This window comes from Cetorhinus maximus, unplaced genomic scaffold (assembly GCF_964194155.1).
Source record: "Cetorhinus maximus unplaced genomic scaffold, sCetMax3.hap1.1 HAP1_SCAFFOLD_1262, whole genome shotgun sequence".
Classification (NCBI taxonomy): Eukaryota; Metazoa; Chordata; class Chondrichthyes; order Lamniformes; family Cetorhinidae; genus Cetorhinus; species Cetorhinus maximus.
Window position 1 is genome coordinate 68,341 of NW_027597204.1, and position 25,836 is coordinate 94,176.

A 25,836-nucleotide genomic window follows, 5' to 3' on the forward strand; every position below is an offset into this window, starting at 1 on the left:
CTGGATCATATTGATTATGAAAGGGAGAAATTGACTCACATTGTACCTTACAAAACAAATTTCAGCACCCAGTGATACTTTTGGACACAAAGTTAACAACTGGTGAGAGTTTGAAGGCAATGAAGGGAGTGAAGTCTGTGCAGTGATTGTGGTCAGGTTACCGCATTGTTCTGTAATGAGTGCGAATGTTTTGTGTGCTCTGATGTATAGAAACCTTGAATAGAAGCAGAGCCGAGACAGAGAGAAGAACAGGATCCAAGTGTCCTTCACCCTGTCTATCCAGGCAAAATGAAAATCATCCTCTTCATGTTTGCTGCAGCCCAGATCCTCTCCTGTTCTGGTAAATATCGGAATGTGCTAAGGAATGGTTTCGTTGAGCAGGTGTCTCAGTCCAGGACCTCTTCCCTGTGTCTGTGCAGCCTTCAGACCACAGTGATGGTCCAGCCTCACACTCCCTGGACACATTACTGATACCTGCACCTCGATGGTGCTGGTCATTGCTGCCAGAATGTAGTGGGCAGGCGACACAGAGTTCCCTCATTCTCTCTGTGTGCTCTCAGCACCTTTAAGGTGGGGCTGGCCCCCATCACACCAGCATCTGTGACCAGTGACGCTGTGCACCAGCTCCTGAAGGGCTGAGGTGCTGAAGGCGGACAAGGGATCAGATGCGTCTAAAGTTTCATGGCTGCGTCTCCATGACATGACCCTGATCACAGAGCACAAGCAAGCTGCCCTTGACCAGACAGGAGTCAGGTATTCTCAGAGGCTGTGTGAAGATCTATGGAGGGTCCTCACTGCATGTTGTCACCATCCTCCTGCGATCGAGTGACTATTAGAGCCTCCCCTGTGTCTCCATGACAGGAGCATTCTCACAGAGGGTATTCGCACTGCCATAAGCCAGACTGGAGTCAAACATTCACAGATGCAATGTGCGGATCTATGGTGTCTCCTCAATGAGTGTTGTCATTATCCTCCACAAATCTGGCAGCTATGAGGGACTCCTGAGCAAGCCTGCCTCGTCTGGCCAGAGCGAGGGCCTCATCGGCATTATCGTCACCTCCAAGGACCTCCTCACCCTCATCCCTCGTCAGCATCCTCCTCATCGGAGGAGACCTCCAGTTCCTCCATCTCCTCCTCAGTCAGCTCCTCTCCCAGTTGCAGTGCCAGGTTGTAAAAGGCGCAGCAGGCGATGATGATGTGTGACACCCTCTGTGGACTGTATTGCAGGGCTCCACCAGACCGGTCCAGGCACCGGAACCTCATCTTCAGCATCCCGATGATCTGCTCCACCAAGTTGTGAGCTGCAGCATGAGCCTCATTATAGCGTCGCTCTGCTGCAGTCTGAGGCCACCGCACGGGTGTCATCAGCCACGACCTCTGTGGGTGGCCCTTGACCCCGAAGAGCCAACCCTGCAGCCTTTGTGGACCCTAGAAGACTCCAGGGATCTGTGACTGTGTGAGGATCTAGGCATCGTGCACACTCCCTGGAAACTGTGCACACGCCTGCAGGATGTGTTTCTGGTGGTTGCACACCAGCTGCACATTCAGCAAATGGAACCCCTTGCAGTTAATGTAGTTGACCGTGTGTTGTTATGGAGACCTGGGCGCCACATGAGTGCAGTAGATGGCACCCTGCACCTGTGGGAAACCCGAGACCTGGGCAGATCCAATGGCCCTTGCATCCTGGCTGTCCTGGTCCTGGGCGAAATGCATAAAGTTGTGTTGCCCTCGTGAAGATGGCATCCGTGACCTCATGGATACATTTGTGGGTGGAGGCTTGTGAGATCCCACAGAGGTCACCTGTGGGGCCCTGAAAGGAGTGACTGGTGTAGAAATCGAGCGCCGGGGTCACTTTCACAGCCACTGGCAGTGGATGCCCTCCATGTCCCTGTGGCTCCAAATCCTGCAGCAGCTGGGGCAGATGTGACTGACCAGTTCCCTGGACATGTTCAGTCTTCAGCAACACTGGATCTCCGTCATCTGCAGGAATGAAAGACGGTGTCTGTAGACCCTGGGTCTAGCTCAGCGCTGACCAGTGACAGATCGCTGTGGCTCTTCTGCAGCATGTGCTGAACCTTCTTCCAGAGGGTGCTGCTCCTCCCTCTGCACAGCCAGGAGAATCGGTCACTCTCTCCACCGTCATCTCAACTCTCTGTGAGCCAATGGGCATACAGCTAATTCACCAGGCTCCATGATCCTGATGTACCCCTCCTGCAGGGTGAAAGAGAGGGACACGTGGGTTAGTTTGGATGCACTAAGAACCTCTCTTGGTTAAGTCTGAAGGTCCCTTAACACATCCCGGAGAGTGCTGGTCACCACTTGGATGGCCAGAGTTTAGTGCGCTGCATGGCTGCCCGAAACCCCACCCACCTCCGCCCCACTCCACCTGACCGACTGGCAGCAGCTTTGCCCACTGGACTGCAGGCTGTGCCCTCAGATCAGGCACAGGCATTCTCCTAACCCGCACTGCAAGGTTGCACTGTTACCATGGGGGAGACTGGTCCAAACCGGGGTAATGATATTGCAAAGGGGCTGTGAGCACCTCCACCAGTGACTGCCCCATGGGCACCTTTTGCTAGAGGGTTCTACAACTTGCCCAGTTGGCCAACTGTTCTACAGTTCACTAAAACACTCATTAGTTTGCAGTCTGTGCCTGAGGGGTGAAAAGCTCTGGAGCGTTTGGTGACACTTTGATGCCTCTGTGTTGCTCGAGTGGGCAGATAAGCTAGAGACCCGACTCCAACCATATCAATGTGGCTGCACCTGAACTGTCTCAGCTGTAGAGGAATGGTCACTTTATACAGGTTTCCTTGATGTGTGGCTGCTTCCCTCACCTACCCCACCCCAACCCCACATGTGCTTGTGCACCACCTTCAACCACAGGGCATCCTTTGTCCCCACCCTCAAATTCACCTCAACCGTAGGGCAGCCTTTGCCCCCACCCAAGGCGCCTCAACCTTGAAATCCAACAGGCAGCCCTCGCGAGTGCTCCTGAACATCACCGAGCACTCACCTCTGAGTCCCCCTCAAACGGCAGGCCACCAAGCACACCTCTTTTATACGCTGTTGTAAAACACGTCGGTGAGATGTGGATGGACGATCCAGCAGGGGGAGGGTGAGTCTGGCGGGCTAGCCTGATAATGATACACTGATGTATTAGAATGAGGGTCCTGACTTCCGATGGGGAGAAACGCGGCCTGCCATCGATGGGCTGAATGGATGACCGCAAGCTGATTTCACAACGTAGTGAAACTGATTTATGACCTTCTCACCATATTGCCTGCTCATACCACTGAACATGCCCGACACTAGCTGGCACGGAAAATTCCGGCACGTATTTCAGCTAGCTGACCAGCAGGACACCAGAGGAGAGAAGAGTTACTTTGTCTGTTTGATTTAGAGAGGAAAAAAACTGCTGTTACCAAGCAGTGGCCTTGTGTTCATTGGTTGAAATTGGCCTGGAAGATTCCTTTCTGGACATTTTATTTGAACTCACTCTGTGTGAGTTGTGCCTTGGAAGCAGATTGTAAAGGAAGATTGCTTCTCTCCCTCTCCCTTTCTCTCCTCCTGTTTCTCTTTCTCTTCCTCTCATCCTGTATTGTCTGCAGTTCAGTGCGGTTATCAACCTTCAGGCACAAAACTCTCATTTCAAAATAACTCATCAACATTTTGAAAGCCTACAAAGTTGTGACAAGCGAGAGTTAACAAAGGCAATGTTTCACCAAAGAGCCATATGAAAGAACTTTCACATCTAATGTGACTAGAATTCTGTCAGATCACCAGTGTCACGACCTTTTCGAACTTTATCCTTTTGAGCGTGTTTCCTTACACCAATCTCTGCAGAGACCTTATTTGTCGTGTCCTTTGTTTTTTTACGTGTGTTTGTGGGTTGGCGGGGAGGTGTTGGGATTTTGCAAAAGGGGCTAAGTCATTACACTTCCAGATTTCAAACTATATGTTAACCAGGTTTGCAAAGTTTCTTTTATAATAAATCAATAATTTTGGGTTTATTGGGTTTAAAGTCTCATTTATTCTGTGTATTGCAGTAGCAAAGTTAAAAAAGTTGCCATTTTGGTGAGTGAATTAAACACATACTTATGTTGTGTCCTGTGGAGAAGTGGGGCTAGGATTAACTGCGCACTCCTCCCATCGCGATCATACCAATTCTATGTTTTAAACTAATATGTGATTTCTGTCCAACTTCCTCTTGTCAACAATTTTCTCATGTGAACTAGTAACCCTGGAATTCCTTTCGTAAACATTATAATGGGATCTCCCTGTGCAAACACCTGCTGACCTGCTGTGAGGCTGCACTTTGACTCCAGAGCGGGTAGAAGGTGATCGCTGCTGCTGAAGACCAATTCTCAAATTGTTCAAATCCAACTCTCTCCATCGTCACAACAAAAACAAGATACTGCAGATGCTGTAAACCTGAAAAAAACCCCAAAAATACTAGAATTCCTCAGTAGTCAGTTGGCTGCTGTGGAGAGGGACACAGAATCATCTGGAATCATCCCAGATTTGCACTAAGTGAGGTAGCAGGCGGGAAAAATGACGTTTTACCCATCGGCCGCAGTGGGGGCTTTTCATGCTGTATCGCCCCAAACCCGCCGCATTAGATATGCGCTCCCAGGACACACGCCATTTCGATGGCAGGCGGGCTCTGATTTACCTGCCACACCGTCACCTGGGTGCTCCATCATGCCAGGCACCACATCTAAAGTGCAGCCGCGCTCAGTGCTTCCTGCCCAGGAGAGAAGACATGGCCCCGAAAGGCAAGAAGACTGCAGCCCTCGAGTGCCTTTTGTACACCGTGGAGGCCACTGTGATATCCTCTACCCCCTCTCCAGCAGCTACATTACCCCACCAACTTGGTAGGCAATGGCAGTGGTGGTCAGTGCCAATGCTGCACAGAAGAGGTTGACCATCCAATGCAGATAGAGGATGAATGATCTCATCCATGCAGCCAGGGTAAGGCAACCATCTCATCGCTCTAAACTCATACACTCACAAGCCCACCACACACTCACTGGCATCTCACTCACTGCCAACTCAAGGGACATCACTACTCACTCTCTCACACACACACACACCCTCACATCTCCATCTAGCCTCATCTCCTCCGGAGACTGCCCCCTCAGCCCTTACCCTCTTGAGGCCACTTGCACAGATCAACATGTGCCCCCACACACACCCTGGGATACCCCCCTTCCCCAGTATAGCCCTCGCCCTGCAGCCTCTTCCCTTGCCTGAGGCCACTTCTCCTCCTTCCCCAAGCAAGACCTTGCCCTGCAGCTGGTGAAAAGCCAGCCACATATGGCTGGTCTGGTAGGCAGAGACCTGCCCGTGAGACCCCCTAAAAGTGATGTGGTGCTGCCTGTGAAGCCTGGCGCTGATGACCACCAGCGCTGACTGAAGCAAGATAGGCAAACAAACCTCAAAGTCCTGAGTGAAGTACAGCTCACCAGGTGCATGCCTTATATATGCCGTAGTGAAACATGTCGGCGTGTTTTTCTGCCAATGTGGGTGGATGATCCAGTGGGAGGGGATGATTCTGGCCTAATAATGACATGGAGATGTATTACAAATGAGGTCCAATGGTGTCTGACTCCAGGCCCAGTCGGTGTCCCCAGCCTGCTCCTAGAGGCTGGACAATTCAGTTAGTAACAACTGCAGCTTTTATTTTATTCACACAACTTGGGGAAAGATGGATTTGCTCCTTTTATCTCACTGACATATTTTAGTGAAATCCGGTTTGGTTAAAAACCCGAGCCTTTTGTTTAATTAGTACCTTTTAGCAGAGTTGTATCTTATTTCTTCATTTTATTTAATAAATGTGATGGGATTCCTGTTTGAATAAAATGAGGGGTTATTTAATCCATCAATAAATCAATGTGCAGATGAGGAGCCTCATCATCCAAACTTCTAGATTATTAATCCCAGAACGTCACCATTATGATTCCGCATCCCTGTAAAGTCCAGCACCAGGAAATATCAACTCATGTTATTGGCCATGTGAATATCTGAATATGTTAATAAATATCTGAATATGTTAATAAATCATCTATGAATCACTCTGTGCAATATGGAATTTACCCAAGTTAAATAATCACCACAACAATTCTGTACATGCTTCTACTAACTGATTGCAATGCAATAATATGAATTTGAATAGCACCTTTAAAATAATGAAATATCCCAAGACATTTCCCAAGTGCATAATAATGTCCTGGAAAATCTGAATATTTTTGTCTGACACCATTTCATTATTTATAAACGTGATGTGAAAAACTCTTCATTAACTGTGACTCTACTCCTTTGGTTAGGTTCAGGATTTCGGAGAAGGTATATTCCGCGTCAACTTAACTGTTGATGTCCAGGAAACTGTGTGCAACAGAAGCTCTGGATTGGATCCGGCAAATTGTTCACTGATTCCTATCCCGGACGCTGTGAGTATTCCAATGTTAGTCATTCGCTTCTCCGTTGTAATTAATCCTTTCACTGGGAGCTTTCGTCTGACAGTAAAATGTACAACGACCACCCATGGAGTATTTGAGATTTAGTCCACTGTTGGTTAATATTTCTGATTGGCCCTCACACAGCAGAAGCCAATAAAGCAGCTCACTGTGTCTCAGTGGTGTAGGGACAGTTTTGGGAGGCAATGGTGCCAACATGGGACAAGCTTGGATCAGTGACTGGGCAATTATACAATCAACTACACCATTGATTTTGATGCAGGAGCCTTCACAATGAATCTCCTCCATTGTCCATCTGGACAGGACCGTCTTCCATTGGCTCCTCTCTCATTGACCTGATAGTGACCTGGCATCTCCAGCAATGGCTTCACTCCCTGCCTCTGCACAGTTACGTGTGGGATGTATGCCACACTTCCACATCTCCATGCTGCCCCTTGGCTACATCTTCTGAAAACATGGTGTCAAATTCAAACATGTCTTCTCATGACACCAGCTCTAGCTCTCCATCACCTCTCACAACCCTTCCATCATCTCTGTGCTGTCAGCCTGCTTCCCCACCGTTCAGTCCTGGATGGGCTACAATTTGCTTCATTTAAACATTGTGAAGACTGAAGCAGTTGTCTTCACTGCTCCATCCTCACTCTGTAGCCTTGTCCATGAGTCTACCCCTCTTCCCATCCACTGAAACTGCACTAGACTGCCCACAGACCAATTTGGCTCCAAGCTAAAAATCAGCTCATTCAAAATTCTGATGCCTGTAGTCTCTTTTGCACAAATTCCCCGTACCCCCTAGTTCTAGATTCCCCCACGAATGGTAACATCCTCTCAGCATCTACCCTGTCCATCCGCTTCAGAATCTGATATGTTTCAATAGATGACCTCTCATTCTTGTAAATTCCAATCAGTACAGGCCCAACCTGCTCAAACTTTCCTCATAAGACAAGCCCTTCTTCCCAGGAATTAGCCTAGTGGAACTGCTCAGAAGTTTTGTTTTTGAAAAATATACTTCATTCATCAAATATCTGGAAGAACATTCCAAACCATTTCAAAATCACCATCACATAAGTCCAATCAGATTCAACTTTTACAACATGTACCACAAGGTGCATCAATACAATTAATGAATATTACAATCATTTCAATCTGGTCAATGCAGACAATCAGACAATGGGATTGGAGTTATCAATATACATCATGTTGCTCTCTGAGGTGCTTCAATACAATTATAATACAATTAGTATTCAATACAGACATTCATTTCGAGCTGTACAGTCCGAGGGGATTTAAACAGTTCCCAGTCCCTCGGTGCACTGTGGCAGAAAGGTCTTAGACAGCGACCCTTCCCCATTGCGCCTTTGCGGCAGCTGCCCCAAGCTTTAGTGCGTCCCTCAGCACGTAGTCCTGGACTTTGGAATGTGCCAGTCTGCAACACTCGGGCGGGGACAACTCTTTGCGCTGGAAGACCAACAAGTTTCGGGCAGACCAAAGCGCGTCTTTCACCGAGTTGATGATCCTCCAGCTGCAGTTGATGTTTGTCTCGGTGTGAGTCCCTGGGAACAGCCCGTAGAGCACAGAGTCCTGTGTCACAGAACTGCTCGGGATCAACCTCGACAGCAACCACTGCATCTCTCTCCAGACCTTCTTTGCAAAGGCACAATCCACAAGGAGGTGAACAACTGTCTCTTCCCCACCACAGCCACCTTGAGGGCAACGTGCCGAGGGGGTGAGACTCCTGGCATGTTGGAAGGATCTGACGGGGAGGGCCTTTCTCACCACCAGCCAAGCTACATCTTGGTGCTTGTTGGAAAGTTCTGGCGATGAGGCATTCTGCCAAATGACTTTGACAGTCTGCTCGGGGAACCATCCCACAGGATCCACCGTCTCCTTTTCCCTCAGGGCCTCTAAGATGTTACGTGCCGACCACTGCCTGATGGACTTGTGGTCAAAGGTGTTTCTCTGCATAAATTTTTCCATGAGGGACAGGTGGTACGGCACGGTCCAACTACTTGGAGCGTTCCGCGGCAGCGTGGCCAGACCCATCCTTCGCAACACCGGGGACAGGTAGAACCTCAGCACGTAGTGACACTTGGTGTTTGCGTACTGAGGGTCTACGCACCGCTTGATGCAGCCACACACAAAGGTGGCCATCAGTATGAGGGCGATGTTGGGCACGTTTTTTTCCCCCTTTATCTAGAGGCTTGTACATCGCGTCCCTGCGGACACGATCCATTTTCAACCTCCAGATAAAGCGGAAGATTGCTCGAGTGATCGCCATCGCGCAGGAGTGAGGAATGGGCCAGACCTGCGCCACGTACAGCAACAGCGAGAGTGCCTCACACCTGATGACCAGGTTCTTACCCGCAATGGAGAGGGAGCGTCACTCCCACATGCCTAGTTTCCTTTTCACCATAGACACTCGCTCCTTCCAGTTTCTAACGCATGCCCTGGTCCCTCCGAACCATATCCCCAGCACCTTCAGGCCGTCAGCCCTGACGGTGAAGGGGACAAAGGATCGGTCAGCCCAGTTCCCAAAGAACATGGCCTCGCTCTTCCCACGATTTACCTTGGCTCCCGAGGCCATTTCGAACCAGTCGCAGATGTGGATCAGTCTGCGCACCGACAGCGGATCCGAGCAGAAGACGGCGACATCGTCCATGTACAGGGAGGCTCCTGTATGTTTTTTAACAACTTTATCAACTTGTTAGGGTACTGGGGCAAATTTGGAGGTACTAGAAAGGCCGGCAGTAATTAAAGTAGATAAATTACTTGGTTACATGGATGCATCCACAGTAGCTGCAGGAATGAAGGGTAGAAATTGCCCCATAAACAAAGGGATGGTGTCAAAGAACTGGACGTTTGCAAATGTTATACCCTTGCTCAAATACAGGGAGAAGGATAAACCTGGGTCAGGATTTTTAGCTCAGTGGGTGGGCACGCGTCCAACCTGAATGAACGCAAAATGACGCGTGATGATGTTGGGCGAGTGTCCTGATGTCATCACACACTCCTGCAATATTTTGGTTAGTGGGCGTGTGCAGGACTTGGCAGCATGGCCACCGACAATTAAAAGGCCTATTGAGGACATGAATAATGTCATTGAATTTAATTTTTCGTTACCCGTCCAACCGTACAGTTGGTGGGCAGGCAAAAAGGCCACGTGGCCTTTACCATTATTGCGAAACCTCATCCACGGGTGGATTCACACTAATTTCTAACATGTCCTTGTTCAGATGATAGAGACACACAAGAGGGGACATGTTTTTAAGATCTTAAAATTCTTCATTTTTATATTTTTATATCTTCATCTCCCTGAGACAGCCTAACCCCCACCCCCACCCCCGCCACCCCTCCCACCCACACCTTAACTGGCCTGCCCATGCAAAATGGCGGCACGCAGCCGATTGCGGGCAGCAATAGGCTGTGCGCCCGTCTAAGCCTGCTCCCGCCCAACCCCCCTCCCCCCGTGGGGAGAAAATTCGCCCCTTTGGGTTATTGTTGCCTTGGTGGCAATTTACCAGGGAGTGATTAATTTGGGGATTTGTTAAAAAATTATTATGGTAGTAATTTGTAGAAACATGTGTATGTGTTTAATCTGTTGTTAAATTAATAAATGTTTAATTTAGTTTTATATAAAAAGCCTCTTGAGCCTTGGTGGTCTTATTCCTGAATTCAGAGCTGCATCTCAAAGATACCAATTGAAAATATAGGTTATGACAGTTGTTCAGTTTCCCTCTGGGATTTAAACAACTCAATTTACCAACGACAGCGCCATAACAATTGGGGGCTCTTGGTGGGATAATATTTGTAATTATAAAAACAAAAAGCTAAAAGCTACTGTGGATGCTGGAAATCCAAAACAAAATAAAAACAGAATTACCTGGAAAAACTCAGCAAGTCTGGCAGTATCGGCGGAGAAGAAATCAGTCAACGTTTCGAGCCCTCATGGCCCTTCAGCAGAACTGAAGCATAGTTTCAACAAGGGAGAAATATAAATTGGTTTAAGGTGGGTGGGGGGGAAGAGACACATTGAGGGTGTGGTGTGAGCAAATAATCAAAAGATGTCAGAGACAAAAGGGTCAAAGAGGTGTTGAAGGTGGTGGTCTTTGTCTGAGAAAAGTGCTAATTAAGAATGCAAGACAGGATATTCAAAGTACAGCTCTAGTGGGGGTGGGGTGGAAAGACTAAAGGTTTTAGTTTTAGATTTAAAAATAATGGAAATAGGTGGGGAAAGAAGAATCTATATAAATTATTGAAAAAAAAGGCGGGTGGGGGGGGAAAGAAACGGGGTGGGGATGGGGGGAGGGGAGTTTAAGATCTAAAGTTGTTGAATTCAATATTCAGCCCAGAAGGCTGTAAAGTGCCTAGTCGGAAGATGAGGTGCTGTTCCTCCAGTTTGCGTTGGGCTTCACTGGAACAATGCAGCAAGCCAAGGACAGACATTCTCTTGCCCACATGTCTGTCCTTGGCTTGCTGCATTTTTCCAGTGAAGCCCAACGCAAACTGGAGGAACAGCACCTCATCTTCCGACTAGGCACTTTACAGCCTTCTGGGCTGAATATTGAATTCAACAACTTTAGATCTTAAACTCCCCTCCCCCCATCCCCACCCCGTTTCTTTTCCCCCCCCACCCGCTTTTTTTTTTCAATAATTTATATAGATTCTTCTTTCCCCACCTATTTCCATTATTTTTAAATCTAAAACTAAAACCTTTAGTCTTTCCACCCCACCCCCACTAGAGCTGTACTTTGAATATCCTGTCTTGCATTCTTAATTAGCACTTTTCTCAGACAAAGACCACCACCTTCAACACCTCTTTGACCCTTTTGTCTCTGACATCTTTTGATTATCTGCTCACACCACACCCTCAATGTGTCTCTTCCCCCCCCACCCACCTTAAACCAATTTATATTTCTCCCTTGTTGAAACTATGCTTCAGTTCTGCTGAAGGGCCATGAGGGCTCGAAACGTTGACTGATTTCTTCTCCGCCGATGCTGCCAGACTTGCTGAGTTTTTCCAGGTAATTCTGTTTTTATAATATTTGTAATTCCCTGATTGGTTTGGAACTGTTGAATCTTAATGTTACAAGTATGAGAGGCACCTTGAATTCAGGAGTTGGTGAGCTCTTTTAGAGATGGTGAGACTGTAAGATGGCTTTGGAAATTGCTAAGACTTGTCTGGGAGTAGAAGAGATAACTCTGATTGGGTTACAGAAAGGTATCCAAGAATAAACTGAGTGTTGGCAGATAAGTTAAAATTAGGGTTACCTGTCGGGGTGAAGAAAGCAGATATAATTATAGGTAAAGCACAGCATCTACAGTTGGAAGTGAAACCCAACATTAGTGAATCACAGCTGGAGGTAGTGAGACTTCAGTTTCAAATGGAGATGCTTGAGCTTGAACAAGTAAAGGAACTGAAAAAAAAACTTAAATTAGAAGCAAAGGAAAGAGAAAGGGCATTTCAAAGGGAGAAAGCAGAGAGGCAGGAGAAAGAAAGAAAGCTGGAACTGGAATTGCAGGCAAGAGAGAAAGAGAAAACCTGCTTAAAATGCTCGAAGTTAAAAAAGAGATCTCGGATTCTGATGGTGATAAAACCTTTAACCTAAAACCCAGTGGGGATAACTTTAAATTTGTACAGGCTCTTCCAAAGCTTGAGGAAAGAGATGTTGAAGCATTCTTTATTTCATTTGAGAAGATAGCTAAACAGATCAAATGGCCACAGGATTATTGGACATTATTGTAACAGTCTAAGTTGGTGGGTAGAGCTCTTGAGGTATACGCTTGGCTATCTGAAGAGGTATTGGTGAATTATGATGTAGTGAGAAGGGCTATTTTGAGTGGATATGAGTTGGTTCCTGAAGCACACAGGCATAAATTTAGGAATACGAGAAAACAGCCTGGGCAAACTGATATTGTGTTTGAGAGAGTAAAACAACGTAATTTTGACTGGTGGATACAGATGTTAAAGATAGAGACAACATATGCAGCTCTTAGAGAGGTAATTCTTTTGGAAGAATTTAAAGGTTCGATTCCTTGGGTAGTGAGAACTCATGTGGAGGAACACATGGTAAGACAAGCATCAGAGATAGCTGATGGTTATGAGTTAGTTCATAAAGCTAAACCTTTATCCATCACCCTTTTAAATCCAAAACGGATAGAAAGTGGGAAGGTGAAAGGAAGGTGGGTGAGCAGGGAAGAGAAAGACGAGCTGGAAATTCCCAGAAAGCTTTATCTCAGAATGAAAAGGAAGGTGCTGAGGGGAGGAGTGACATTAGAAAATTGAGATATTTTCATTGTAATAAAGTGGGGCACACAAATTCAGTGTGTTGGCAATTACAGGGAAAACCTATTGGAATTATTGGGGTGCAGAAAAGTTCTGGAAGTAAAAGTGCTGTGGGTTCTGAGGTTCAGGCACAGGAAAAACTAATGGTTTGTGTACAGGTAAAACAGGGAGAATCAGTGATGGGTAAAGAAGTGGGAATGTGTGCACAATTCACCCAAGAGAATTCTGAGGGGCAAATTGCAGAAATGTTTAAAGACTTTGGGCAAAATGTTTTGTTCGGTGGGTGGGCGCGTGCCCGACCTGAGCGAGTGTAAAATGACATGCCATGAGGTCAGGCGAGTGTGACCCCACATCATCGCACACTCACGCGCTATTACATCATCGCCCACTCATGCGCTATTACATCATCGCCCACTCACGCACTATTACATCATCGCCCACTCACGCACTATTACATCATCGCACACTCACGCGCTATTACATCATCGCACACTCACGCGCTACTACATCATCGCCCACTCACGCGCTATTACATCATCGCACACTCATGCGCTATTACATCATCGCCCACTCACGCGCTATTACATCATTGCCCACTCACGCGCTATTTCAGTTGGCGGGTACGTGCCAGAGTCAGCAGCACACCCGCCGGGAATTAAAACTCCTCTTAAGGCCATTAAAAAGTTAATTAAAAGAAACTTTTCACTGCCTGTCCAACCTAACACTTGCTGGGCAGGCGAAAAGGCCAAGTAGCCTTTGCAATTTTTTGGAAACCTCATCCACGGGCGGGAGGAGGTTTCCAAAAGCAAGTAAAAATAAAATAAAAACTTTAACTTTTCATTAATAACATGCCCCAGCTCATGTGACAGAGTCATATGAAGGGGCATGTTTCATTACATTTTTATTTTTAAAATTATTCCTCCTATATCTTCATCCCCCTGAGGCTGCTCTCTGCCTCAGGGAGATTATGTAGTGCGCAATCATGCAAAGGTCGCGCTTGCCCAGCTCACACTCGTCCCACCAGCTGAGCGCTGCTGCTCACGTTTCACGCTCGGTGGGCCTTAATTGGCCCGCCAGTGTGAAATTGCCTTCCGGGCCCGATTGCAGGTGGGGGTTGACTTCCCAAACGCCCCTGCCTGCCCACGCCAAGCCCGCACACCGAGGGCACAATTCTTCCCTTTTTTGTGTGAAGGAAAAGTCTTACCATGTGTACAGGGTGGAGTAGGTGAAGATTTAAAAATTTTAAGAGTCACAGGGACTAGTCAATCCTTAATATTGTAGGATAGTGACATTTGTTGTTCAGAGAGAGTATTGCAAGAGCAGGTGATAATAAGCGGGGATCATGGAGATGCTAAACCTATCCCCTTGTGGAAGGTAAATTTAAAGAGCAAATGGAAGTCAGGGTGAAGTTATTGTTGGAGTAGCGGAAAAATTGCCCATTGCAGTAGTTCAATTTATTTTGGGTAATGATATAGCTGGGTCACAGATTTGGGTGATGCCTTTGTTAGTTGATCAGCCTGTAGAAGTGATTTCAACAGAGGTGTTACAGAGAGAGCATCCTGGGTTGTTTCCAGATGGTTTGGTAATGAAATCACAGGCTCATAGATTGAAAGGAGACAAATAAGAAGGGCAGGCAGTTCAAAGGCAAGGAGAAGGTGTTGAAATCCAATGAGCTGGCACTATATTTGATAACATTGTTCAGGAGGAAGGAATGGAGGCCAATTCAGCTGAAGTGTTTAACTCAAGGAGGCTGGTGGAGTTACAGTAAAATGATTTGCAATTAAAACGTTTCTATCAGACAGCCTACTCAAGAAACAGAAGCAAAATCTATTCCAGTATGTTATTACCTTAAGGGTGATATTGTAATGAGAAAATGGAAGCTGGATCATGTCTCAGCAAATGAAAGCTGGAGGGAGGAGCATCCGATTGTTATCCCGGTTGGGTATTGAAATGAGATTCTGAGGATTGCTCATGAAATTCCAATGGGGGGATATTTAGGAATTAGGGACACACAGGAAAAGATAAAGAGGTGCCTTTTTGGCCAGGATTGCATAGGGATATAACCAAATCCTGTAGAACATGTCATATATGTAAGTTAACAGGGAAACCACAAGCAGCGATTAATTCCAATACCAGCGTTCGAAGTACCTTTTACCAGGGTCATGACTGATTGTGTGGGTCCCCTCCCTAAGACTAAAAGTGGAAATCAGTACTTATTAACAATAATGGATGTGTCTACCAGGTTTCCTGAAGTGAAACTTCTAAGAAGTAATGCAACTAAGAAGATTGTGGAGGAGTTAATTAAATTTTCCACGAGATATGGTTTACCTAAAGAAATACAATCAGGTCAGGGGTCAAATTTCATGTCACAGCCGTTTTAGGAAGTAATGAACAGTTTGGGGGTAAAACAGTTTAAGTCAACAGCTTATCATCCAGAGTCACAAAGAGCTTTGGAAAGATGGCATCAAACTTTAAAAACTAGATAAGAGCATACCGTCAGGATTATGTACAGGATTGGGATACAGGAATTCCATGTTTGTTATTTGCTATTAGAGACACTCCTAATGCATCGACTGGTTTTTGCCTCTTTGAACTAGTTTATGGTCATGAGGTAAGGGGACCACTGAAATTGATTCAGGAGAAATTGGTGGGTCAAAATTCAGAAACTATTCTCCTAGATTATGTATCAAATTTCAGGGAAGGATTGAACAGAACATGTGATTTGGCTAGGGAACATTTAAATATATCACAGCAAGTGATGAAAGTGAAGGCAGATAAGAAAGCGACAGCTTGCAGTTTTGTTTCTGGAGAGAAAATGTTAGTTCCTGTTACCAATACTAGGTGATTCATTAAATGCAAATTTATATTTTACCTTTTATCCTCCTTACTGTTTATCTAATTACCATTTCAAACCTGTTTCTTTCTATACATCAAAGCACCCAGACGAGCTGGCTTTAATCCAATTAAGACACACGCAGACACACATAGACACAGACCCCACTACAATTCAAATTTAAAAATAAATTGTCTACAGACTACACTGAGCAATGTAATTGCAACCTTTTTGTTCCTTAGCTCTGGCCAAATAGATTCTGCCCTTGAACCCTCTGGGACATCCTCTTTCTCCAGCATTGCAATGCTCTCCTTAACCAATACTGTCACCCCTACACCTTTCCTTCCTTTCCTATCTATCCTGAACACCTTGTACCCAGGAATATTTAACACCCAGTTCTGCCCTTCCTTGAGCCAGGTCTCTGTTATTGCTACAACATCATGGCCAGCATTTCCTGTTCGGTGAGCGGGGGCAGGGCCTGCACGCTGACGTGTAAAATGCCGTGCGGTTGTGTCCCAATGTAACCGCGCATCATTCTGATCTTCAGTTTGGAGGGTGGGCACCGGAATTGGCTGTGCACCCACTGAACTGTCAAAGGCCTGTTAAGGCCATTAACACAGCAACTGAACACAGTCATTGACGGGGCTGCCTGTCCAACCTTAAGGTTGTCGGGCAGGTGAAAGGCCCAGGCGGCCCTGGCATTTCTCATAAAACCTTGTCCACGGTCACGAAGGGTTTATTAAACTAATAAATATTTTTCAAATGTTTGATAAACATGTGATGCTGAACACATGAGCAGAATGTGCAAATGTGTTTTAACTTTTTTTACTTTGAAGTGTCAAACTCAACTTAATCTCCCCGAGGTAGCTCTGTGCCTCAGGGAGATTCCTGCGCTCTTTCATGCGTAAGTGTGAAAGAGCGCTGGCCCCGATTCTCCCTCCTCCCCCCGACTGCACAGGGGCCGCTCAGCGCTACTGGGCACGTGTCACGCTGGGTGGGCCTTAATTGCGCGGGTGGTGATCAGCTCTGTGCCCGTTCCTGCCCAGCTGCACAACAGGGTGAAAACTCTCCCCCATATTTCCACATGACAATCTGTGCCTGTAACTCCCCCAATCTGATTTACTGCACTCCGTCTATTCACACACATGCACAGTAACCCTGATGTAGATTTCATTACTTTCTCCCTCACCCCCACTTTACCTATTATTTTACTATTCTCTATTCTAGTGCTCCCTGTCCCTCCCAGCATTCTGTGCACCCTGATATTTCTCTCGAATACTCTGCCCTGATTCCCACACCCCAGCTGAGTCAGTTTAAAGCCCTCCCAACAGCACTAGCAACCCATCCAGCTTGTACAGGTGCCATCTCCCCCAGAGCCAGTCCCAGGAATCTAAAGCCCTCCTTCCTGCACCATCTTTCCAGCCACACATTCATCTGCCTTATCCTCCTATTTCTGTGTTCACTGGCACGTGGCACTAGAAGTAATCCAGGGATTACTACTTTAGAAGTCCTGCTGCCTAATTTTCTACCTAGCTCCTTAAATTCTGATTGCAGGTTCTCACCCCCTCCTTCCTACCTAAGCCATTGGTCCCGATGTGGACCATGACCCCTGGCTGTTCACCCTCTCCCAGAAGAATGTCCTGCAGCCGCTCAGTGACATCATTGGCCCTGGCATCAGGGAGGCCATGTACCATCCTGGAGTCACGTCTACAGCCACAGAAACGCCTGTCTGTTCCCCTAACCAATGAATCCCCTCTGGCTTTGTTCTTCTTTTCTTCTTCCTCCCCTCCTGTACAGCCGAGCCGTTCGTGGTGTCACAAATTTGGCTCTGACTGCACTCCTCTGAGGAACCAGTGCCCTCACCAACTTCCAAAATGGAAAACCGATTTGTGAGTGGGATCCCAGGGGACACCTGCACTACCTGCCTACTTCTCTTGGATTGCCTGGTGGTCACCCATTCCCTATTTGTCTCCTGCCCTCAAGTTGCGGTGTGACCACCTCTCTGAAGGTGCTATCCACGTAGCTCTCAGCCTCATGGATGTGTCACAGTGACTCCAGCCGCCGCTCAAGCTCTGAAACCCGGAGCTCAAGTTTCAGCAGCTGACAGCACTTCCTGCACACGTGGTCGTCTAGGACACCGGTAGCGTCCATGACTTTGCACATATTTCAGGACATGCATTCCATTTGACTGATCTGCCCTGCCATGTCTTAACTCTACTTCCCTTATGTTAATTTTATTCTATTTTGGATTCTTTATATTACTTTAATATATTGGCCCTAAATTTCCTTTATGCTTGGTGCTTCTCAGTTAAATTCAAATTGTTTAAAAATATTACGTTTCTAATTTACTCACCAGGACCTACTTACCAAGGCCGCCTCTTTTCTGTTTGAGGAAGGGTAGAAAAGGAGCACCTTCTCCCTCCTCACTGAACTCCCTCAGTCACCAAACTCCAACTGAAGCACTCTACTGCAGCCCAAAACAGCACTCCAGTGATCTCATTTTTCTGATCCAGTCAGATCAGTTCAGTGATCATTTCCAATAAGGAGACAGCGCTTTAATTTTTTACACTCTCCCTTCCACTGTTTTAACAATGCTGGATATCAGGATGTAACAGCATTCCTGATACCCAGTGTTGTTCACAATGGGAAAATGCCAGGCGACAGAGTCTACAATCTGTCTCTGGGCAGTCCTGCCATCGCTCCCAATGAAAATTCCTGCAGCTGACAGTGAAGTTGAAGGAACTAAAAGGAATAACACTGATTCAGTCTCCCACAGCTTGGAAGCTCTCCCTCAGTGTAAAACGATCACAATATCACATTAATATGGAATGTAACATTTACCCTGATAAGTAAACAATATCCTGTATTAATAAAACCCCTTGATGTTTACATTATCCCGGCACTCAGGCGTGTGACCATTAGTTCAATATTCCACTGCTGATGCTCACTCACTATTACAAAATTCACTGTGATTTGGAGCAGTGTTACTGAATTATAATCTCACCTTGTACATCTGTAGAAAACTGCTACTTGCATCAGCCTCGTCACAGTTAATCGCGCTGTGGGTGTCATCAGTGTCATATTGCAATGCACAAACACAACTTTCACAACCTCAACACCGATTCCAACAACAATGTCGAGTCCAACAACAACAACAACAACTCCAACAACAATATCAACGATTCCGACATCAACTCCAACAACAACAACTCCATCAACAACAACAATTCCAACAACTCCAACAACAACAACTCCAAAAACAACAACTCCAACAACAGCAACAACTCCAACAACAATTCCATCAACAACAACTCCAACAACTCCAACAACAACAACAACTCCAACAACAACAACTCCAGCAACAACAACTCCAACAACTCCAACAACAGCAACTCCAACAACAACTCCAACAACAACAATTCCAACAACAACAACTCCAACAACAATTCCAACAACAATAACTCCAACAACAACAACTCCAACAACAACTCCAACAACAACAACTCCAACAACAACTCCAACAACTCCAACAACAACTCCAACAACAACAACTCCAACAACAACTCCAACAACAACTCCAACAACAACAACAACTCCAACAAGTCCTACCACAACAACTCCAACAACAACTCCGACAACAACAACTTCAACAAGTCCTACAACAACAACTCCAAGAACAACTCCAAAAACTCCAACAACAACTCCAACAACAACAACTCCTACAACAACAACAACTCCAACAACAACAACTCCAACAACAAGTCCTACAACAACAACTCCAACAACAACTCCAACAACAGCAACAACAACAACTCCAACAACAAGTCCTACAACAACAACTCCAACAACAACTCCAACAACAACTCCAACAACAACTCCAACAACAACTCCAACAATAACCCCAACTACAACTCCAACAACAAGTCCAACAACAACAACTCAAACAACAACACCAACAACAACCCCGGCAACAACAACTCCGAAAACAACAACTCTGGCAACAACAACCACAACAACAACCACTACTCCAACAACAACAACTACAACAACAACCAGACCACCATCATCATCATCATCATCAGAAAGCAGTGAATCATCATCAGATAGCAATGAATCATAAGAAAATGCAGTAGGAAGGTAAAAGGCAGGTTTTCTTAGAATGTATTGTTGAAGAAAGTGATGGGCCGCAATGTCCTGAAAATCTGTGCAGAAACACTGGTGTAAATACAGCTGATCATCAGTGTAAATACAGCTGTTTTACAGTGTAAATACAGCTGATCTTCAGTGTAAATACAGCTGATTATCAGTGCAAATACAGCTGTTTTAGTGTAAATACAGCTTTTTTCAGAGTAAATAAAGCTGATCATCAGTGTAAATACAGCTTATCTTAAGTGTAAATGCAGCTGTTTTTCAGAGTAAATGCAGTTAATCATCAGTGTAAATACAGCTGACCTTCAGTGTAAATACATCTGATCTTAAACGTAAATGCAGCTGCTTTTCAGTGTAAATACAGCTGATCATCAATGTAAATACAGTTGCTTCTAAGCGTAAATACAGCTGATCACCAGTGTAAATACAACTAATCATCAGTTTAAATTCAGCTGTTTTTCAGTGTAAATGCAGATGATCATCAGTGTAAATAAAGCTGTGGAGGAATAAAATACGTGTATAATTGTGAATGAAATAAAATACACGTATAATTGTGAATGAAATAAAATACACGTACAATTGTGAATGATATAAGATACACCGATACTTGTGAAAGAAATAAACTTAAAGTACATGTATAATGAAATTACTGTAACCTGTCCCCAAACAGTCATGCAGCCAGCACATAAATTAGCAAATCAAAGGGCCAGTGCTACCTTCCCAGACTAAGGGGCTCCAGATGTCATATGCAGTGGCAAAATCTAAGAAAGAAAAAAAACTATTGTGTGTGTGCATTGCCCAGGATGTGTAACCAATTATCACTGTCTATTGGCTAAACCATTGACATTGTCCTGTCTAACAGCTAAACCTTTGACATTGTCCTGTCTAATCGTTAAACCATTAACACTGATCACTATCCTTTGAAGCCATTTGAAACTTTTGTAACTGCCCAAGTTTCTGTCACGAATCTTTTGCTATATCTATGTGTGTAAAGAGGTGTTAGTCAGAGACTGGTTCGCTCCGTTGTATGCAACTAGGCTCTCCGTGATATCACAACTTTAATAAAGACTTCCTAGACAAACCTCCAGGGTCTGAGTGTTCAATCTGTTTTTCCGCGACAAAAGCTGATCATGGAGGGTAAATACAGCTGATCATCATTTTAATAGCGCTGTTTTTCACTGTAAATATAGCTGATCTTCAGTGTAAATACAGCTGATCATCAGTATAAATCTGGCTGTTTTTCAGTGCAACTACAGCTGATAATCAGTGTAAATGCAGCTGTTTGTCAGTGTAAATACAGCTGATCAACAGTGTTAATGCAGCTGATCATCAGTGTAAATACATCTGATCTTAAGTGTAAATGCAGCTGTTTTTCAGTGTAAATACAGCTGATCATCAGTGTAAATACAGCTGATCATTAGTGTAAATACAGCTGTTTATCAATGCAACTGCAGCTGATATTCAGTTTAAATACAGCTGATCCTCAGTGTAAATACAGCTTATCATCAATGTAAATACAGCTCTTTTTGGTGTAAATACAGCTATTTTTCAGGGTAAATACAGCTGATCATCAATGTAAATACAGCTCATCTTCAGTGTAAATGCAGGTGTTTTTTTAGCATAATTACAGTTGATCAACAGTGTTAATACAGCAAATCTTCAGTGTAAATGCAGCTGATAATCAGTGTAAATACAGTTGATCTTCAGTATAAATACCGCTGTTTGTCAGTGTAAATACTTCAGATCATCAGTATAAATACAGCTTATCATCAGTCTAAGTGCAGCTGTTTTTCAATGTAAATACAGCTGATCATCAGTTTAAATAGAGCTTATCATCAGTGTAAATAATGCTGCTTCTCAGTGTAAATACAGCTGATCATCTGTGCAATTACAGCCGTTTTTTAGTGTAAATACAGCTGATAATCAGCGTAAATACAGCTAATCAACATTGTAAATACAGCTGGTTTTCAATGTAAATACAGATGACCTTCAGTGTAAATGCAGCTGTTTATGAGTGTAAATACTGCTGATCATCAGTGTAAATACAGTTTAACGTCAGTGTAAATACAGCTGAACATCTTCATATACACAGCTGAACATGAACGTAAATACAGCTGATCATCAGTGTAAATGCTGCTGTTTTTAATTGTAAATACAGCTGATCTTCAGTTTAAAAAGCTGATCTTCAATGTAAATACAGCTTATCATCATTGTAAATTCAGCTGATCTTCAGTGTAAATACAGCTGATCTTCAGTGTAAATACAGCTGATCTTCAGTGTACATACAGCTGATCATCAGTGTAAACACAGCTTATCATCAGTGAAAATTCAGCTGTTTTTCAGTGTAAATACAGCTGATGCCCAGAGTAAATAGGGCTGATCATCAGTGTAAATACCACTGATCATCGGTGTTTATGCAGCTGATTTGCAGTTTAAATACAAACGTTTTTCAGTGTAAATACAGCTGATATTCAGAGTAAATACAGCTGATCCTCAGTGTAAATACAGCTGATCATCAGTGTAAATAAAGCTGATTTTCAGTGTCAATACAGCTGATTATCAGTGTAAGTATAGTTGATCATCAGTGAAATACACCTGATTTGCAGTGTAAATGCACCTGAATTTGCTTTTTCAATACAGCTGTTTTTCAGCATAAAAACATCTGATCATCGGTGTAAATACAACTGATCATCAGTGTAAATGCAGATCATCATCCTATTAAATAAAGCTGTGTTTCATTGTAAATAAAGCTGATTTCAGTTTAAATACAGCTGATCATCAGTGTAAATAAAGTTGATCATCAGTGTAAATACAGTTTAACGTCACTGTAAATACAGCTGAACATCTTCATATATACAGCTGAACATGAATGTAAATAAAGCTGATCATCAGTGTTAATACAGCTGTTTTTCAGTGTGAATACATATGATCTTCAGTGTAAATGCAGATCATTATCCTTTTAAATAAAGCTGTTTTTCTTTGTAAATAAAGCTGATCTTCAGTTTAAATACAGCTGATCATCAGTATAAATACAGCTGTTCATCACTGTAAATACAGCTTAATGTTACTGTAAATACAACTGAACATCTTCATATATACAGCTGAACATGAATGTAAATACAGCTGATCATCAGTGTTAATACAGCTGATCTTCAGTTTAAACAGCTGATCTTCAATGTAAATACAGCTTATCATCAGTGTAAATTCAGCTGTTTTTCAGTGTAAATATTGCTGATCATCAGTGTAAATACCATTGGTTTTCAGTGTGAATACATATGACCTTCAGTGTAAATGCAACTGATCATCAGTGTAAATATAGCTGATGTTCAGTGTAAAAACCGGTGATCATCAGTGTAAGTACAGCTGATCTTCAGTGTAAATACAGCTAATCATCAGTGTAAATACAGCTGATCATCAGTGTAAATACAGTTGATCATCACTGTAAATACAGCTTAATGTCACTGTAAATACAGCTGAACATCTTCATATATACAGGTGAACATGAAGGTAAATACAGCTGTTCATCATTGTAAATGCAGCTGTTTTTAGTTCTAAATACAGCTGATCTTCAGTTTAAACAGCTGATCTTCGATGTAAATACAGCTTATCATCATTGTAAATTCAGCTGTTTTTCAGTGTAAATACAGCTAATCATCAGTATAAATACAGGTGATCTTCAGTGTAAATATTGCTGATCATCAGTGTAAATACCCCTGTTTTTCAGTGTGAATACATATGATCATCAGTGTAAATACAGCTGATGTTCTGTGTAAAAACGGCTGATCATCAGTGTAAATACAGCTGTTTTTCAGTGAAAACACAGCTGATCTTCACTGTAAATACAGCTATTTTTCAGTTTAAATATAGCTGATCATCAGTCTATATACAGCTGATCTTCAGTGTAAATAGAGTGTATCTTCGGTGTGAATACCGTTGATCATCAGTGTAAATGCAGCTGATTTGCACTTTAAATAAATGCGTTTTTCAGTGTAAATACAGCTGTTCTTCAGTGTAAATAGAGCTAATCTTCATTGATAATGCAGCTGATCATCATTGTAAATACAGCTGATTTTCAGTGTAAATACAGCTGATACCTAGAGTAAATAGGGCTGATCATCAGTGTAAATACCACTGATCATCAGTGTTAATGCAGCTGATTTGCAGTTTAAATACAAACATTTCTCAGTGTAAATACAGCTGATCTTCTGTCTAAATACAGTAGATATTCAATGTAAATACATCTGATCATCAGAGTAAATACATCTGATCATCAGAGTAAATACAGCTGATCATCAGTGTAAATACAGCTGATCATCAGAGTAAATACAGCTGATCATCAGAGTAAATACAGCTGATCATCAGTGTAAATACAGCTGATCATCAGAGTAAATACAGCTGATCATCAGTGTAAATACAGCTGATCATCAGTGTAAATACAGCTGATCATCAGAGTAAATACAGCTGATCATCAGTGTAAATACAGCTGATCATCAGTGTAAATACAGCTGATCATCAGAGTAAATACAGCTGATCATCAGAGTAAATACAGCTGATCATCAGTGTAAATACAGCTGATCATCAGAGTAAATACAGATGATCATCAGTGTAAATACAGCTGATCATCAGTGTAAATACAGCTGATCATCAGAGTAAATACAGCTGATCATCAGTGTAAATACAGCTGATCATCAGAGTAAATACAGCTGATCTTCAGTGTAAGTAAAGCTGATCAACAGAGTAAATACAGCTGCTTTCAATGGAAACACAGCTGATCGTCACTGTAAATACAGATGATCTTCACTGTAAATACGGCTGCTCATCAGTGTAAATACAGCTTACCATAAGTGTAATTCCAGCTGCTTTTCAGTGTAAACACAGCGGATCTTCCTTGTAAGTACAGTTGATATTCAGTGTAAATACAGCTGATCATCATTGTAAATGCAGCTGTTTTTCAGTGTAAATAAGGCTGATTGTCAGTGTAAATACAGCTGATACCTAGAGTAAATAGGGCTGATCATCAGTGTAAATACCACTGATCATCAGTGTTAATGCAGCTGATTTGCAGTGTAAATGCACCTTAATTTGCTTTTTAAATACAGCTGTTTCTCAGCATAAAAACATTTGATCATTGGTGTAAATACAACTGATCATCAGTGTAAATACAGCTAATCATTAGTGTAAATGCAGATCATCATCCTTTTAAATAAAGCTGTGTTTCATTGTAAATAAAGCTGATTTCAGTTTAAATACAGCTGATCATCGGTGTAAATAAAGTTGATCATCAGTGTAAATACAGCTTAACGTCTTCATATATACAGCTGAACATGAATGTAAATACAGCTGATCATCAGTGTAAATACAGCTGATCTTCAGTTTAAACAGCTGATCTTCAATGTAAATACCGCTGTTCTTCAATGTAAATTCAGCTGTTTTTCAGTGTAAGTACAGGTGATCATCAGTGTAAATACCCCTGTTTTTCAGTATGAATACATATGATCTTCAGTGTAAAAACGGCTGATCATCAGTGTCAATACAGCTGATTATCAGTGTAAATATAGTTGATCATCAGTGTAAGTACAATTGATTTTCAGTGTAAATGCACCTGAATTTGCTTTTAAATACAGCTGTTTTTCAGCATAAATACATCTGATCATCAGTGTAAGCGCAGCTAAACTTCAGTGTAAATACAGCTGTTTTTCAGTGTAAATAGAGTTGATCCTCAGTGTAAACACTGCTGAACATCAGTGTAAATGCAGTTGATTTGCATTTAAATACAAACGTTTTTCAGTGTAAATACAGCTGATATTCCTTGTAAGTACAGTTGATATTCAGTGTAAATACAGCAGATCATCAGTGTAAATACAGCTGATCATCAGTGTAAACACAGCTTATCATCAGTGAAAATTCAGCTGTTTTTCAGTGAAAATACAGTTGATCTTCAATGTAAATACATCTGTTTTTCAGTGTAAATACAGCTGATGCCCAGTGTAAATAGGGCTGATCATCAGTGTTAATGCAGCTGATTTGCAGTTTAAATACAAACGTTTTTCAGTGTAAATACAGCTGATCTTCTGTCTAAATACAGTAGATATTCACTG

General features: G+C 43.5%; 1 protein-coding gene across 1 annotated transcript in view; it reads left to right on the plus strand.

Moving 5' to 3' along the window:
• The window catches only part of LOC144675992 (uncharacterized), a 32,762-nt gene extending 13,081 nt beyond the window's left edge, over window positions 1-19,681 (plus strand). The window contains exons 3-4 of the mRNA XM_078536508.1: window positions 6,327-6,449; window positions 18,609-19,681. Coding sequence (XP_078392634.1) covers window positions 18,677-19,681 — 1,005 coding nt within the window. The 5' untranslated portion in view covers window positions 6,327-6,449; window positions 18,609-18,676. The remainder of the gene's footprint in view (window positions 1-6,326; window positions 6,450-18,608) is intronic.
• The last annotated feature ends 6,155 nt before the right edge of the window (window positions 19,682-25,836 follow it).